The sequence below is a fragment of the Mustela lutreola genome, chromosome 3, assembly GCF_030435805.1.
Source record: "Mustela lutreola isolate mMusLut2 chromosome 3, mMusLut2.pri, whole genome shotgun sequence".
In the NCBI taxonomy this organism is placed as follows: Eukaryota; Metazoa; Chordata; class Mammalia; order Carnivora; family Mustelidae; genus Mustela; species Mustela lutreola.
Window position 1 is genome coordinate 143,957,263 of NC_081292.1, and position 17,457 is coordinate 143,974,719.

Genomic DNA, 17,457 nt, shown 5'->3' on the forward strand with positions numbered 1-17,457 from the left:
CCAATGTTCATAGCAGCAATGTCCATAATAGCCAAACTGTGGAAGGAGCTGAGATGTCCTTCAACAGATGAAATGAATAAAGATGATGTTGTTCATATATACGATGGAATATTACTCAGCCATCAGAAAGGATGAATACCCACCATTTGCATCATCATGGTTGGAACTGGAAGGGATTATGCTAAGTGAAGTAAGTCAAGCAGAGAAGGACAATTACGTAATGGTTTCACTCAAATGTGGACCGTATGGAGTAGCACAGAGAACAATAGGGGAAGGGAGGGAAAACTGAATGGGAAGAAATCAGAGAAAGATGCAAACCATGAAAGACCCTGGACTCCAGGAAACAAACTGAGGGTTTTGGAGGGAAAGGGATGGGGGAATGGGGTAACTAGGTGATGGGTATTAAAGAGGGCACATGTTGTAATGGGCACTAGGCATTATAAGAATCATTGAACACGCCATCAAAAACTAATGATGTACTATATGTTGGCTAACTGAACATAATAAAAAAATGAGGGTAATACAAAATAATTTTAAACTTTCATCTCTATGATAGTGAAGTATTAGAATATAAGTATTATAAGAGGAGATTTTAAAACTATTAAAAAGAATGGTGTATTCATAAACGAACAAAAAGGCAAATAAATATAGCCTTAGAGTAAAATACAGCAAACCATACTAGCACCCAAATAATCACACACCGTAGTACTCCTGGGACATGGCTTCAGCAGTCATTTCCAAAAGGTGGTTGGACTTGCAGCCCAGTCATATTTTAACAGAAGATCTGTATGAGTTATATGGTTGTACCAGCACTACCAGAAGAAACATCTGACACAAAATATATTCATTCAACATGGAATTAGTCTGTATCATTTGCCTTTGATTATTCTAGAAAGAAAGATGTATCCCTTGTCACGCTTTTTCTTCCTTCAGTTATGAGACAGTATTACAACCTTTTCATTTTTTGGTAGGGATCACATGCAATGGTCTGAAGAAGAAGAAGCAGCAGCTGGGAAAAAAGTAGAGGAAAACTCAGCTGTGCGAGTCCTTCTGGAAGAACAAGGTAGGCAACTACATGTTGTAGCTCCTGGAGCTTGGTTCTTCTGTTTGGCCTTCCAATGATTCAGTTCACACGTTCTCTTCCTAATTGTGTCATTACTTTGGAGTATTCTTTGCTTCTACCTGTGCCAATCCACTTGCTCCATTTGGGAGAATTCCATTATTCTAGTGTAGTGGGACCAAAGTTAGTGAAATAAGTTACAGATGACTCTTTAGTTGCTTTTTTGGTAATCATGGTATTACCTTTTTTTGGGAGATACACACAAGGAAATTTAAAAATTTTCCTCTTGCTATACATCTTTTAGTCTGCTGTTGTGCGTTATACTGGCAAGGAGTGTTTAACAAATTCAGAAACTTAGAGCAAAAATGGCAAAGTCATATCAAAATGTTGTGGCCCTTTAGGATAAACCTCAAGTTTCATAAGGATTCAAAGTACTTTTCTTAAAGGCCTTTTGATACTCTGGGTTTAATTGAGGTAAGACCATGCCAACCTTCAAAGCTGGCTTCTGAAGAAATGGGCTAATGCTACTATCACACACACACACACCCCAAAAAAAAACAAGCTTTGGTAAAGATGTAGAGAAATGAACCCTTTGGCACTGCGGACTTGGTAAACTTGTAAAATGATGTAACCTCTATGGAAAACAGTATGGAAGTGCCTCAGAAAATTAAAAATGGAGCTACCATATGATCTAGCAATCCCACCTCTAGATATAGAGCCAAAAGGGTTGAAAACAGTCTTAAAGATGTATTCACACACATGTTCATAGCAACACTAGTCACAATAGGCAGAAGGTAGAAGCAACCCAGATATTCTTTCACAGATAAATGGATAAATGAAATATGGTATATATGGACAATGGAGTATTAGCCTTAAAGAGGAAGAAAATCCTGTCATATTCCACAACATGGATGAACCTTGAGAATATCATGCTAAATGAAATAAGCCAGTCACAAACAAGACAAAAACTATACAATTCTACTTATATGAGGTATCTAAAGTAGTCAAATTCATAGAAACAGAAAGTAGAATGGTGGTTACCAGGGGCTGCAGGGAGGAGGAAACACAGTTGTTGTTTAACAGATAGAGAGTTTCAGATTTGCAAGATGCAAAAGTTCTGGACGTCTGTTTCACAACAAAGTGAATATACTTAACACTACTGGACTGTACACTAAAAAATGGTTAAGATGGCAAATTTTATGTGTTTTTTTACCACATTTTTTCTTTTAAAGCATGCTAAGAAAAATCTGGTCTGTGTCCTTCTCACTGCCATAGCTAGGAATCCAGGTACACTTTGACCAACATGTACACTCTTGAGATAAGCTTTTCTACCTTGTTTCTCTTAAAATGATTTCTTCCTTAAAACAGATTGGTTCTTTTTTCTTTAAAAAAAGAAAAAAAAAGATTACTGAAGTACCAAACACAGAGAAATTTTCACAACTCCTAAATGAATTGTCACAAAACTCGATAAATTTTCCCCACATCTATATCAAGAAACTAAGTATTACTATTAACCCAGAAACTTCCTCATTTTCTGTCCCAACAACAGTACTTCCTCCAACCCCTCTGACCCCATGAAGAGCAAGTATTATTCTGGCTTCTAATACCCTAGGTTAGCTTTACCAGAACAGCTTGGTTCTGGTCATCATAATTTCTTCATCACTCTTGTAGCAATATCAGTCTACCTAGTAGATAGAGCGAGTGTCCAAAAACTATGGCCAGGAGCCAAATCCAGCCGACTGCCTGTTTTTATAAAGTTTCTTTGGAACACAGACGTACTCATTTGTGTACATATTGTCTGTGGCTGCTTTTGAGCTCTATCTACACAGTTGAGTAGTGATTAACAGACCATACATAGCCCACAAAGACTACTCACTATCTGGCCATTTACAGAAAAGTTTGCCAACCCCTGCAATAGAATTTTGTTTCCAGATTGATCCTGTGTTCTGAAACGCCCCTGGGGAAGATGTTTGAAATCTTCTGTGCAAGCCCAACATAGTGCAAATCTCTAATCTCACTGATGGACTGAAGTTATATGGTTGTGGCTAAGGTTTGCAAGCAGAGGTAGCTGTGGACACTGAGCTAAGGGGAGCTCTTCCTTAGGTAGAGAAGCTCTTAGGTAGCGAAGGGGGCACTTCTGCCCTACCTTATCCTCTGCCACCATTGATGACTTACTTTATCCTCTGGCATTGTTTGCTTTTCATTAGAGCTAGTTCTCCTGCCTCATCTTAAGCATGAATGTATCCTGGAGGGTGGACAGGAAAGAAAAGCACCTGAGCCACAATGGAGCCATTCTATTTTTATGAGCTCCCTCCATGCAGTTCCAGAGTGGGATATGGCCAGGCAGTGTTGGCGCTGGATTGAAGGGTACATACCAGTGGCTGTTCTGCTTACAAATCAGCCAACATTGCATTCCTTTGCAGGAACTCTGTCACACTGTTTCTGAGGAAGTATAATTTTGCTTCTTTGCCAGCAGCTGCACAGACATATTTTCCACATTACTCAAGCTTCTGCTAGTTGGCCACCTGGATGTGACAGAAAGCATCAAGCCTAAACAGAATTAAAAGTTATCAGTCATCTTAATTCATTTCCAGGAAGTTAAGAACTATCTCCAGTATATTTCCTGATATGAAAAACCAAGGATTTTTTCATGCTGTCTTGAATATTTGTTTAGGACATAAATAGATGAGCAGTGCTGATAATGTTCCCTTAAAGTGCTCTGTACTGTACGAGGCTGCCTATTTTGGCCTATTTATGTTAACAATGAACTTGAGTGAAGCTAATGAGAAGGTTATTTTAGAGCCTTGGAAACCGCAGTAAAGGAAAATGACAGTTCCCACAGAACTATAGTGTGACTGAAATAGAAAGGTGGTGACTGGCCTCTCTCTACAGAAGCAGGAAAAGCAGGCTGGAGAGGACTGATGATACTGCTTTGAAGCATTTGGTTTGCTTATTAGCATGTCCAGTCACTTTTTGAAGCAAGTTTTCTGGCTGCCCTGGAGACACGGAACTAAAGACGACATTTTAAAATGGCTCAAAGTGATGCAGGATTCTGCTGGGCCCCACCCCGCCCTGGAGCATGACTCAGGTGCAGTGAACTTCACACATGTCAGGAAACTGGCACAAGGAGAGGACCCCACCGTGCCGGTGACTTTGTGATCACATGTCAGCGAGGGTGCTGTGAGGATGGCAGAGAAAGGGAACTTTTGTTCTGAGGAACTATATTGAGTGACAGGATGTAACTAAGAGTAAATACCTTCCCAGCCACCCTGCCTGGCTCCTCCATTCATCGGAGACCTGATGGGCAGCAGAATCCCTGGGCGAGGCCTCCTGTTTGATATTTAGCATCTCTGATGAATACAGGTCAAGGTGAATGGATCCGGTTAAAAGCTCAACTAGCAAACTTTGTGAAAACCCAAAGGAGGCTCTGACCCTGTTCTTATTCTGTGCCTTTTAGGAACCACCATCTCTTCTTATCCAGGAGAGTCCTCAGTCTTTGAAAGAGCACATTTTCTCCCATCACAGAGCTTTCTATTTGCAGACATATAGCATAAACACTGTCTATTGATCTTATTTCACTGATTTTAATGCCCCTGGGAGGAAATACTGGTGGTTCAGCTATGCTAGCCTCCTCTCTAGCGTACTCCTTTTGGTCTCTGTGTGTGTCACTCTCTCCTGTCGCTCCCATTTCTCATTTCTCACCTATTGTCTCAGATGTTGTGAGAACTGAAGTCAGGAAATACCCACACAGTTCTGAAAATAAGAGCTTAAGCATCACCAATATTGCAGTGTTCTAATGTGAGATAGTTGACATTTCATTCCTGTGATTAAAATGTATAACATCCAAGCTCTCGTGAGCAATTTTTCTTTCACTTAGATGCCCAAATTAATCATTTTAATTCCACATTTCCTTTTGGTAATTTCCTTTAAATTTTATGATAGCTCATATTTCTTTTAAAAGCGGGTTAATTCAGAGAAATAAGGAAAATACATTTGGCAGTTTTGAGTTAACATGATTATATTTTATAATTTCCTAAAAACATCTCCAGTGTGTTATAGCTCAGCTGGTTATTTAGAAAATGTAATGAGTTTTTAAAACTCAGTAACAAAAGCAGCTGCTAATTTTTTTTTCCACTTTACTTTAAAATATTCTTGCAAATACTTACCTATCTAGGGTGAGTTGTCTGTGTCCAGCAAAGTCGTAAAAGAATTCCACCGTACCTTACCTTGTGAATTCCTTTACCACTTGAAAGTGTCCTATGTAAAAAAAAAAAAAAAAAAAAAATAGAGTAGTTGAAAGTTTTGTACACTAATAAATTTAGAGTACTTGTTTTTAAGTCAGCTTTGATTGTTTAAAATTTCATGCAATACTGTTAGAAATATACTATCCACAGGGCACCTGGCTGATTCAGTGAGGCATGTGACTCTTGATTTCAGGGTTGAAAGTTGGGTGCCCCATGATTGAGCCCCATGTTGGGTGTAGAGATTACTAAAAAATAAAATCTTAAATTATATACATATCACACACACACACACACACATATATATACACTTTTCATAAGAGCTTTCTTTTATAAAAGGTTTTATTTAATTATTTACTTTAGAGAGATTGAGAACATCTGCTTACACAAGAGTGAGCAGGGGGATGGGGGGGAGGGAGGGGAAGGAATGTCAAATAGACTAAACGGGCTAGGCCCTGGCAGGAGTCTGGCAGAGGGCTTGATCTCATGGCCCCGAGATCATGATCCACACCAGAACCAACTACTCAGGTGCCCCAAGAGTTTTTTCTTAAGTATAGACAATGAACTTTCATCAGTGATACGTGGAAATTTCTAACTTTGAGAGTTATCTGATGTAATTGATGTGCAAAAATAACTCTAAATAGCTTTTTGTTACATTGTAACAGGATAATTTTTCATAATTAATATTAATCATATATATGGCAGATACATAAATGGTTTGGTTCTATTTCTTAGTTATGATATTCAGTGTGATTCAGGGTGAATTCTGAATATTTAAGTATAGTTAATATGTTACATTCCCTCTTCCCCTCAGCAGTATTGAATTTAATCAGTGAATAATTGAGAATTTGCTTCATCTGTCGTTAAACACATCACTACAACCCTTTTACTGCCATTGGCAAAAACCAATTAACTCTGAATCCACAGCCTAGGAAAATGAAAGGAAAAAACTTTCTCCAAGAAAAATTGATCATTGATACACCTGTTTAGAAAATCAGCTGGACTTTTGCATCAACATGGATGGGTCTGGAGGATATTATGCTAAATGAAATAAGTCGAGCAGAGAAAGTCAATTATCATATGGTTTCACTTGCTTGTGGAACATAAGGAATAGCATAGAGGGCGTTAGGAGAAGAAAGGGAAAAATGAAGGGGGGGAATCAGAGGGGGAGACGAACCATGAGAGACTGTGGACTCTGGGAATCAAACTAAGGGTTTTGGAGGGGAGAGGGCTGGGAGAATGGGTAAGCCTGGTGATGGGTATTAAGGAGGGCATGGATTGCATGGAGCACTGGGTGTTATATGTAAACAATGAATCTTGGAACACTACATCAAAAACTAATGACATACTGTATGGTGACTAACATAACATAATAAAAATAATAATTTAAAAAGGTAAGAAAATCAGTCACTCGCTAAAGAAAAAAAATATCGGTTGGGAGTTCCCGGCTTGCTCAGTCCAGTAAAGCATGTGACTCTTGATCACAGGATCATGAATTTGAGCTCCATGTTGAGGGTAGAGTTTACTTTAAAATAAGTAAGTAAATAAATAAATAAATAAATAGAAAAATCTTTCGGACAAGATTAACACAGGGCAGATTTGTCCACAGTATATTCAACTTTTTGGCCTGAACTTGAAATGAGTTAACAGCAGGTCAAAACTAAATTTTTCACTCATGTTCAGGAGAATAGCTCTTCCACTTCCCGTTATCACAGACACCTTTAAAGTTCAGGAAATTAATTCATATGCTGAAGGTGTTTACATTGTCTCATAACCATAATTGTGAGTCTGATTGAGCTTCTGTGGCATCTCAGAAGCTGTCACATCTTACTGGGAACTATGAGCTGCCAGCATTGATTGAGATAACTGCTGAGAGCACAACTTTAAAAGCAAAGAACAAAAAAGTTCCAGCCCTTTAGCCTTCACCCCAACCTATGCTGGGTGCTGTTTCTGTTTTGTATCTATCCCACAAGCCAGTCTGTTCTCATAGAGCATTTTATGTTTCCCCATCGCTCATCATAATTTCATCATATAATCTTGCATAGCTCATATTTTTTATAAATCAAATGGTGTTTAATTAATTCTGCATTTTTGATCTGTTTTTATGAAGGTTCTCTTCAATCAGCATTATTTTTACAGTTCAGTCATACTGATTATGTCATACTGGAGTTTTAATTTCAGTTTGATGCTTCATAATGAAAGTACAAAATAAAAAAAAAAACAGGTTATTTTCAGGGATATTTTGAAGAGGTTTAATATTGATTTTGTGTTAGGTTGGCAATGTAGTGTGATGGTTTAGAGCATGAGCTTTATTTATTTAGTTTTTTAAAGTTTATTTATTTATTTTTTTTGGGTGAAGGGGTTCACCTCCAGTGAGGGGTTCGAACTCAAAACCCTAAGATTAAGAGTCCTATGCTTTTCTGACTAAGCCAGCTAGGTACTCCAAAAACATGAGTTTTTAAGTCCAATAGATCCAGTTCCTGGCTCTAGCTGGGTGACCTTGGGAAATTTTCTGTCTCCTCTGACCTTGAACTTCTTTGTCTGTAAATTGGAATAGTAATTTGTCTGAGAGAGATTATTAGGATTAAATGGGGAAAAAATCCAAGTAAAGCATTTGACATAGTACCTGGTACATAATGAACAAAATATGTGTTATTGTTGTTATTGGTATAATGATTGTGTTTGTTTGTTTGTTTGTTTCTCTTAATTCCTGAAGTTTGGGAAATACTTGGAAAAGGCTTGGAAGTATACATGTTAGCAGCCCTTGACTGTGGTCTTCCCATAGTAATCAGATAGATCCTTTTTAAAGATTGCATAGTCTAGGGTTGAATCTAGATGCTTGATATATTTGGAATCTGAGCCAGATTCCAGTCACCTTGCTGCACATTCACCTTCTTTACAAGCTGGAAATATTAAAATGTAGTAATACAGGCTCATACTTAAGATCATAGTCTGAGCCAAGATTTTGTAGTTTGTAGAACTGACACTGTTTAATGTTCTCCATAAATTCATGGGGTTTAATAAGGTACATAGACTTCTTAGACATTGAACCTAGAGATACCCTAATTCAACCTCTCATCAAATGAGGAAACTCCATAGGCAAGTTAGATGACGCATTCAACTAAGATTCTGTTTTTATGTGTAAGATGCAGTGAACCTTTCTAAAAGAACGAACTACCTAACAATCATTACATTGTTACTGTTGCTCTAAATTTTCGTCTGATTATTATAAATCAGCATAAAATAAATTTTAGAGTTGCAGTGTATAGACGAGTCTGTGTGAATGTTTTCTGTTAATATCATTATCCTTTAAATTTTAATTGCTATGGAAGATTATTGTGTTTTGACCTGCATGGCTTGCTTGGTCATTCCTATGTTGTTGAGTATTTAAGTTTTCCTCCCACTTCTTTCTATTTTAAATGGCACTGCTATGGACATCTTTTCTTTCAAGTGCGGTCCTGCTATTTAGCCCCCCCCCCCACCGCAGTTAATTCCTAGGGGAATATTTCCACAAATTAATCAAGGTGTAATACTACATGCTAGTTACTGATAGGTTCAAATTCACCTCACAGTAGCTTGGTATTGAAACTCAGATACTAGAGATTTGACTAATGGTAGTTCTTCTTAGGTGGTAGCTTTTTATTAAACAGAAATATTTTTTACCAGCATAGAGTGAGTTACAAAGACAGTTTTTAAGGTAGAAAGAAGAAGGTGTGAGAAGACCCTGGGGAAATTTGATAGTTTGCTAATTCCTCCTGAATCTGATTTCAGAATGTTGTTTTATTTTCTCATACTCCAGTTTTTAAAGTAGAGATAGGACTATTTTAAAGATAACATATGACATTTTTAGATTAACCATATATGGGCTTCCTTCCATTGGTGCAGATGTGAGCATGTTTTGGACTTAAACTTCACATAGTTCTTTTGTTACAGAGATCTACTTTCATTTCTCAGACCTTAAATACAGATGGGAGTTTCTGTCTTTATAGCAGTGCTGCTACCGGATACGATTCAGCCTTGATGGGAAGGAAGTCTCGTGGCCAGATGGGTGGAGATCCATGTACAAGGCCATAAAGATAAAAAATGGAAAGAAAAGGAAAGCTACAGGATTCTATAACAAGGATGAACCTGACTGTGGGCAGCTGCTTGTTCTGAGGGTTGGAGCTTCTTTAAAATTATGAAAGTATTGAGTCCACTGATTTTATTTGTAATTTAGTTTATTTGGGGGAGGATAGTCACTTCAAAAAGATCAAAATTCAAATAATTCTTTTACAAACCCTGGCCCCCAGCCACCCGGTTCCCCTTCCTAGAGGCAGCCAGTATTACTAATTACGTGATTTTCCTTCCAGAATTATTCTGTACATATACAAGTAAATATGTGTTTACATGGATTGTGTTTCTGTGTATGCATACGTGTTCTTTATCTTCTCTTTTCCTAGCAAATGTTTGTGTCATAGATATGCTGTTCTATACTTTGCTTTTTCATCCAACATGAAATCTTTAAATTATATCAATAGATGGTCTTTTTTATTCTTTGAAAGCACTTTAAAAATGTCACATGTCTATATTGGGTGAGAGTAATTCTTTTTTTCTTTTTTTTTTTTAAAGATTTTATTTATTTATTTGACAGAGAGATAGAGAGCACAAGGAAGCAGAGCAGCAGACAGAGAGAGAGAGAGAAGCAGGCTCTCCGCTAAGCAGGGAGCCCAATTCATTCCAGGACCCTGGAATCATGACCGGAGCCAAAGGCAGCCACTCAACGAACTGAGCCACCCAGGTGCCCCGAGTGGGTGAGAGTAATTCTTAACCCAGGGATCAGACCTGGTCCATAGTAGCATTCAAGAAATGTTTGTTGAGTGAAGGGGTGAAGTAGTGAGTGAATTTATTATTTTATTAATTTAAGGTACAAATAAAAAGAGGCAGAAAGCTAAGAATTGTCTGAAGTTCTGAGACTGTTGACCTAACCTGACCCTGGGATAGAGGGAAATCTAAGGGTTAACATCATAAAGTGTGAATTTCTTGGGGCACCTTGGTGGCTCAGATGGTTGAGCCTTCTGCTCAGGTCATTGGGATCAAGCTCCATGTTGGGCTCCCAGCTCAGCAGAGAGTCTGCTTCTCCATCTCCCTTTCCCTCTCCCTCTGCCTCTCCCCCTGCTCATGCTCTTTCTTTAACTCTCTCTCTCTCTCTCAAATAAATAAATAAAACCTCTAAAAAAATTAAAAACACTAATTTCTTTTAAAAAGGCGTATCTCGGGGTGCCTGGGTGGCTCAGTGGGTTGATGCCTCTGCCTTCGGCTCAGGTCATGATCCCAGGGTGCTGGGATCGAGTCCCGCATCGGGCTCTCTGTTCAGCAGGGAGCCTGCTTCCTCCTATCTCTCTGCCTGCTTCTCTGCCTACTTGTGATCTCTATCTGTCAAATAAATAAATAAAATCTTTAAAAAAAAAAAAAAAAAGGGGAATCTCCTAAGGCTTCATACTAGGAGATGTCAATAGGAAGATTTCTCTGGAGGTGAAGGAAGAATGGGAGGCCCCTAGATTCCAGGAGTTTCAAATGCAAAATACGGAGTTGGAGTAGATTATTTCAATGGGTTGTTCTGGCTCTAAGATTATGTCATTTATAATTCTGCAGTTTCCTGACTGATTACCAATTACAAGACACTTGTGTTGAAACCACATTTATAGAGAAATAAAAAAATGAGGTGTCCTTCCTTTAAGATGATAAAGAGCCCTACAGGTTATTGATGAAAATGTGATTATTAGGAATCCAAGATTCAGACTGTAGAAAGTAGTTTGCAATGATTATATTCCTCACAAAAATTTATTGGCCAAACTCTCGAAGCAGAAGCAGATTTATGGGGATAGGAACTAATACCCCACACATTGACATATTTTGAGAAAATCAATACTCTATAGGGTTAACCTGTAAAAGGCCAAAAAAAAAAAATCAGATAAAAACTGTAATATTAAAATTACTCAATAGCAAATATAATTATTATAAATCATAATGTCTGTAATATATTTAACAATATTTATTAAATATATTTAGTTATTAAAATAGTAAGTAATAGTAAACATAATTCATAGTAAAATAAATCTTTTTTTCTTTTTTCTTTTAGTTAAGTATGAGAATGAAGCTAGTAAATATTGGAACACATTTTATAAGATTCATAAGAATAAGTTTTTCAAGGATCGTAATTGGCTGTTGAGGGAATTTCCTGAAATTATTCCAGTTGATCAAAAAACTGAACAGAAGCTGCAGGAATTATCATGGGATCATGCAAAAACTAGTGCTGCAGATGGTTTCTCAAGAAGGCACTGCCCTACTATGCCTGAAGAAAACAATCATAAGAAAAGTTGTGGTTCATCAGGTAGTCAAAGCAAAGTGGGATCACATTTTTCCAACCTGGAATCTAAAGAAAACAGAAAAGGACCTCTGAAGACAGAATTGTTTCCTGGTAGCAACGCCACTTTCAGAATCCTAGAGGTACTGTCTGGCCGGGGCAAAGATGGGAGGTGGCAAATAGCTCTGAAATGTGCATTCCACATGACTTTATTAATAATCCAGATTTTTTAGGGGGAAAATTATCAAATCTAAATAAGTGTTCAGTATACTTCTGTGCATAAAGAATATTTAAAGGACTCATGTCTATCATCAGGTTCTAAGTTTGGTTTTTAATTTTTTTTAATTTGTTTTCATTTCTAACTTGAAGGCAGTTTTAAATTCCAATTAAGTTTTGGCCTTAATTTCTATCTCTTCCTGTTATTAACCCTTTTTAAGTGAAAAATATATAATAATGAGATATATAATTAACTGTAATCCAGTATAGACATTGACTTTCTATTTTTAAAAATAAATCTCTTCCTTCTGTTATAAAGGTAATATATATTGATTAGAGAGTTTGCAAAAGAGTAGATAAAAGTATCTACCATCTCACATACAAGGGAGTTAACCACGCTTAACATTTTACTAACTTTTCTCCTTTTGTTTACACTGTTTTATACAGTTGAGCTATACTGTACCTGTATTTTGGGGTTTTGCTTTGTTTTTACTTAACATTATAACATAAACAACATAAGCAGTTTTTCTATCTTAAAAATTCTCTATGAATATTTTCATGGCTGCAAAATATTTTCCTATGGAAAGTACTTTAATTCTGCTTATCTGTTTTTACAATACTAGACATTTAAATTGTTTTCAGATTTTCTACAGAAAATATCTTTGGGTGTAGACTTTTCTCCATTTTCTTTTATTATCTTGGGTTAGATTTACTAGCTCATAATTTATTTTAAAAACTTAATGCCCTTGGGGCGCCTGGGTGGCTCAGTCATTAAGTATCTGCCTTCTGCTTGGGTCATGATCCCAGGGTCCTGGGAAGGAGCCCCGCATCAGGCTCCCTGCTCGGCGAGAAGCCTGCTTCTCCCTCTCCACACCCCCTGCTGTGTTCCCCTCTCTTGGTATGTCTCTTTCTGTCAAATAAAATCTTTTTTAAAAAAAGTTTTAAAAAATTTTAATGCCCTTAGTATATATTGCCAAATCACTTTTTAGGAAGTTGTATTAATACCAATTCATGGCAATGTATGTCTGTTTCATCATACCCTCATTGGTTAGAATATTCTTATTTTAGGGGCTCAGTTGATTAAGCACCTGCCTTCAGTCAGGTCATGATCCTGGGGTTCTGGGATCAAGTTACACATTGGGCTCCCTGCTCAGTGGGTAGTGTCCTACTCTCCCTCTGCCCCTCCCCTTGCTCTTGCTCACTCTCTATGTCAAATAAATAAATAAAATCTTTTTTAAAAAAGTGTTCTTATAATAAGTGATTTCCTCTTTGACAGATGAAAATTATACCATGTTTTAATTTGCATTTCTTTGATTGTTAACTAGGTCACATCGTTCTTCAAATGTTTATAAACTATTTGCACTTCTTTTGTGTTCTATTTATTTCCTTTGCTTATTTATGTTATTTTTTTAATGAATACTATCTTTTTACTGTATTCATTGCCAATTTTTAAAAAAGATTTTATTTATTTATTTGACAGAGAAAGAGAGATCACAAGTAGGCAGAGAGGCAGGCGGGGGTGGGGGGAAGCAGGCTCCCTACAAGGAGCAGAGAGCCCAATGCGGGGCTCCATCCCAGGACCCTGAGATCATGACCTAAGCCAAAGGCAGAGGCTTAACCCACTGAGCCACCCAGGCACCTCACCAATTTTTTTTACAGTGTGTTGGTCACCTTTTAATTTGGTTTGAGTTTTGGTGTGTAAACATTTTAAATATTTCCATAGTTAAATTTATCAGTATTATTCTTGTGACTTATTCCATTGCTTTCGAGTTTAGAAAACCCTCTGATTCCTCTGGGGCACCTTGGTGGCTCAGTCAGTTAAGCATCTCTTTCTGGTCAGGTCATGATCCCATGGGCTCCCTGCCCAACAAGGAGTCTACTTCTCCCTCTCCCTTTGCCCCTCCCCCTGCTTGTGTGCACTCGCTCGCGCTCTCTCTCTCTTCTTCTGTCAAATAAATAAATAAAATCTTTTAAAAAGTAGAAAGAAAGAAAGACCCTTCGACACCTAGGCATCCGGTACATTTTTTTCTAGTTTTTTTTTTAATTAAATAAAAAAAATCTAACATTGGTAAGGAAAATTTAACCTTGTTTTCATGATATTTGTTTTTTCTTTTGATTTTTTTAGGTTGGCTGTGGAGCTGGAAATAGTGTTTTTCCAATTTTGAACACTTTACAGTGAGTTTTAAAGTTTTCTCTTGTAAAATTTTACATATGTATGGGGCATTAAGAAATTCTGGGAAAATGTCATCTATATGCCAGTAGTATTCTTGTTCACATATAAACAATGGCTTAAACAGCTTTCAAAAGAGTTGTCTTAGTCCTAGTGTCAAATTTTGTGTGAACTAGGAATTACTCTGAAAAGAGTGTTTCACAGCTGTGGGTTGAAGTAATTTTTTAAGCTTGTGTGTGTGTGTGGATGAGAGAATAAGAAAAGAACAAGAGATTTGACCGTTCCACTAAGCTGTGAATTGCTAAACTTCAGAGTTCCGTTTGCTCCTCCAGGTCTGTAGGAGCCATTTCCCACAGAGAGAATTGAATTTAAAGATTATACTTTAACCTCATTTTATTTTGTCATCACTTCTGGAGCCACACCCAGTATTAAGACTTCCCTTTGTCCAATGATTGTCTCTAGACTTGGAATTGTTTAGAGGTAACAGCAACTATCCCTAAGACAAAAAAAGCAGGTGTAGATAATAGGGACAGAGGTGTTCTCCTTCTGCGTCCTTCCTGTTCACTGCCTCACATATGTGTTGTGGTATTTCCATGATGAAGACAACACTCCTCACAAAGATTTTTCTAGCACTTGTACCTGTGGCTGGTCTTCTTTTTTTTAAGTTTACACAGTAGCTTTCACATTATTTTTCCATTATAAAATTGACATGAGCACATTGCAGAACATTACCATTAAAGGAGAGGAGGGTAGGAATCACCCATCATCCCCATCATCCTAACATGGCTGCTGTCAGCATTTTTGTTATAATTCCTTTCAGTCTTTTCTCTATGTGTATTTTAAATTTTAATGATGGGTTTTTTTTAGCTTTTCCTTATGAAAATGTGAAAGCATTCAGAAAAGTAAAGAGTAATACAGTGAATTCTCATAAACCCACCACCTTGATTTAACAGTTAACACAATGCCAACATCATGACACTTTATTTTTAAATACTTATGATGTCTCTCCAAAAAAAAAAAAAAAACACAGTACATTCTTCATTACTATTCTAAACCTAACATAATAAATAGTAATTTCCTAATACCCGTAGATTACCAGTTAAAGTGGCCAGGCAAAAGATAGCGGCAAATTTGCAGTTCTCTTTTCATACTTATTTTCTTTGTTTTCCCTTTTCCCCATTTCTGGACCAACATTTCCTGCTGTTTTATACCACATACTCAGTTTCCTTCACCCCAGTAACTTCTGATCTTATAATACCAATAAATTTACTACTTTGGCAATTGATAATGAATTGCTTTATGACTCATCTCAAGGTATTATTTAGCATATCATTTATTTAATCTTGTGTCTCCAACCACTGCATATATTCCTTGAAATAGAAAATATATTTTATCCTAATCTGATTTTCCAGGTAACCAAACCGTGCAATACAGGTAGTTAGAGTTCAATACATATTGGATAATATCTCTGAATTCCTAGTTGTTCTATTTTTCCCTCTTCTCCCTCCAATGAATGATTGCAAGCACTTTTTCCCTCACATCCTGATACTTCTTGGCTGTATTGTTTTGTTTTAATCATTGTAGCTTGATAACCTAAGATAATTAATTCATTTTTAAAAAGCATTCAGTGATTTTTTTTTCACCTTCCAAAGGGAGAATTAGACTCTTTTCCCCACCTAAAAAATTATGTTTTATTACTTTTGGAGAGTATAAGATTAATATTTTACATTTTCTGAATATTTTACCATAATTAGACCTCTGGAATTGAGAGGTCATATCATTCTCCAAGGATCATTTAATGCTTAAACCCCCTGCCAAGAGAGTGGTGTTGTGGTAGTAGTGATATTTACACCTGCTTCCTGGGAGAAGGGCCAAGGCAGTCAGCTGATTTTACAGAAAAGCTCTGGAAAGTCATTGGGTGGTCACAAGACCTCAGCTTGGGCTGCTCTTGCAGTGGGAATTCAGTCTCAGAGGTCATGCTGCTGTCCTGGGAGGACACATGGCAAATGGCACATGCTTTCCTTTAGCTACTAGACTATTCTGTATCTTGTGGGTGTTTAGCAACCAGTGCCCAAAGGTTGACTGCATACCTTTTATAAGGAGCTAGATGTGCTAGTGTCCAGAGAAGCATTTTGAGTTATATGGAAGCTTTTACAGAGCTGTGATAAGTTCTTAAGTTTTTAAATTCCTGGAAGGCAGAGGCAGGTCTTCCTATAATAATAATATGACGGTTATAATAAAAATAATAGCAATAGCAACAACAGTTACAACAATGACTAACATTTAGCAGGTGCTTACTCTGAGTTTGGCACCTTTTTGGAAACTTAAATGAATTGCTCCAATCCTTACAGTGACCTTAGGTGCCATATTTATCTCTGCTTTATAGATGAGGAAATGGAGTTACAGAGAAATTAAGTAACTATTCCAAGATCATACAACGGAGTGGTAAAAGCCAGGATTCAAACCCTAGGCAGTTTGGTTCCAGAGCCCTTGCCCTTAGCCATCATATCACATAGGTCTATATGCATGTTAGTGCTTCCTGAGAAAGTTCAAACACATGTGACCGACCACCCAGGAAGTTAGCGGTCACAAATATATGGATTTCATAGGAAACATACAGGTATCAGCTGGAGTAAAGCACTGTTTTTTTATATGGAACAGATGAAAAAGGCAAGCAGCACAAGTCATAACCAAATCCTATTTATCATATTTTAACTAATCTATCCATCAATGGGTAGCATTTAAGAGTATAATCTGAGCCTGGGTGGGATTTTATTTGTGGAATACATATTTGTGTTTGTATTTCACATGTATTTAGTAGTTCTCCTTGCTTGAAATGTCTCCTGAACCAAATTAGAAGTTCTAATTATGTGTTTTAAGGCCCACTTATATAATCTGCTACATACTGGTTTGAGCTCTCAGGATCAACTCTGCTTCTTATCCCTGGCATAGGACTCCCATCTCTAAGCCCTTATACCATTTACCCTACTCCCCACTCAGCAATGCTATTCACCTTCTACAAAATTCTGAAGACTTAACACCTTTGGAACTCTGCCCTATCCACAACGCTATAAAAGCTATATAAAACCAATCATGTCCTCAGCTAGGCTATAAAACCCACAAGAGCTAGGACCATAGTTATAATTATTGTTTAATGACAAACTAATCTCTTTCTGGGATTCAGACATGGTATTAAGTAACATGATGCAAGGATTATTTGGTACCATCATACTAGGGATAATCAGTAAGGGTACTGGTCCACAAAATTCAGAGTATATGTGTGCCCATGAGTAACCGCGATCCAGACATTGTAACTGAATTTTAGGTAAAGGCTAAATAGAACTTGTCTACAAGTTCAGTGGAGGCCACTTAAAACTAATCAAGACTTTGATATGGATAAACATCCCCTGCCAAAAAATGACTGACT

At 37.2% G+C, this 17,457-nt stretch overlaps 1 protein-coding gene across 7 annotated transcripts in view; it reads left to right on the forward strand.

The window, feature by feature from the left end:
• Window positions 1-17,457, forward strand: part of METTL8 (methyltransferase 8, tRNA N3-cytidine) — an 85,742-nt gene that overhangs the window by 58,699 nt on the left and 9,586 nt on the right. For all 7 annotated transcript variants that reach the window (XR_009351891.1, XM_059167053.1, XM_059167057.1 and 4 more), the window contains 3 exons: window positions 972-1,063; window positions 11,420-11,787; window positions 13,986-14,035. Coding sequence is in view for 6 of the 7 variants with exons in the window: in XM_059167053.1 (XP_059023036.1) it covers window positions 972-1,063; window positions 11,420-11,787; window positions 13,986-14,035 (510 nt within the window). In the remaining variant the exon portion in view is untranslated. The remainder of the gene's footprint in view (window positions 1-971; window positions 1,064-11,419; window positions 11,788-13,985; window positions 14,036-17,457) is intronic.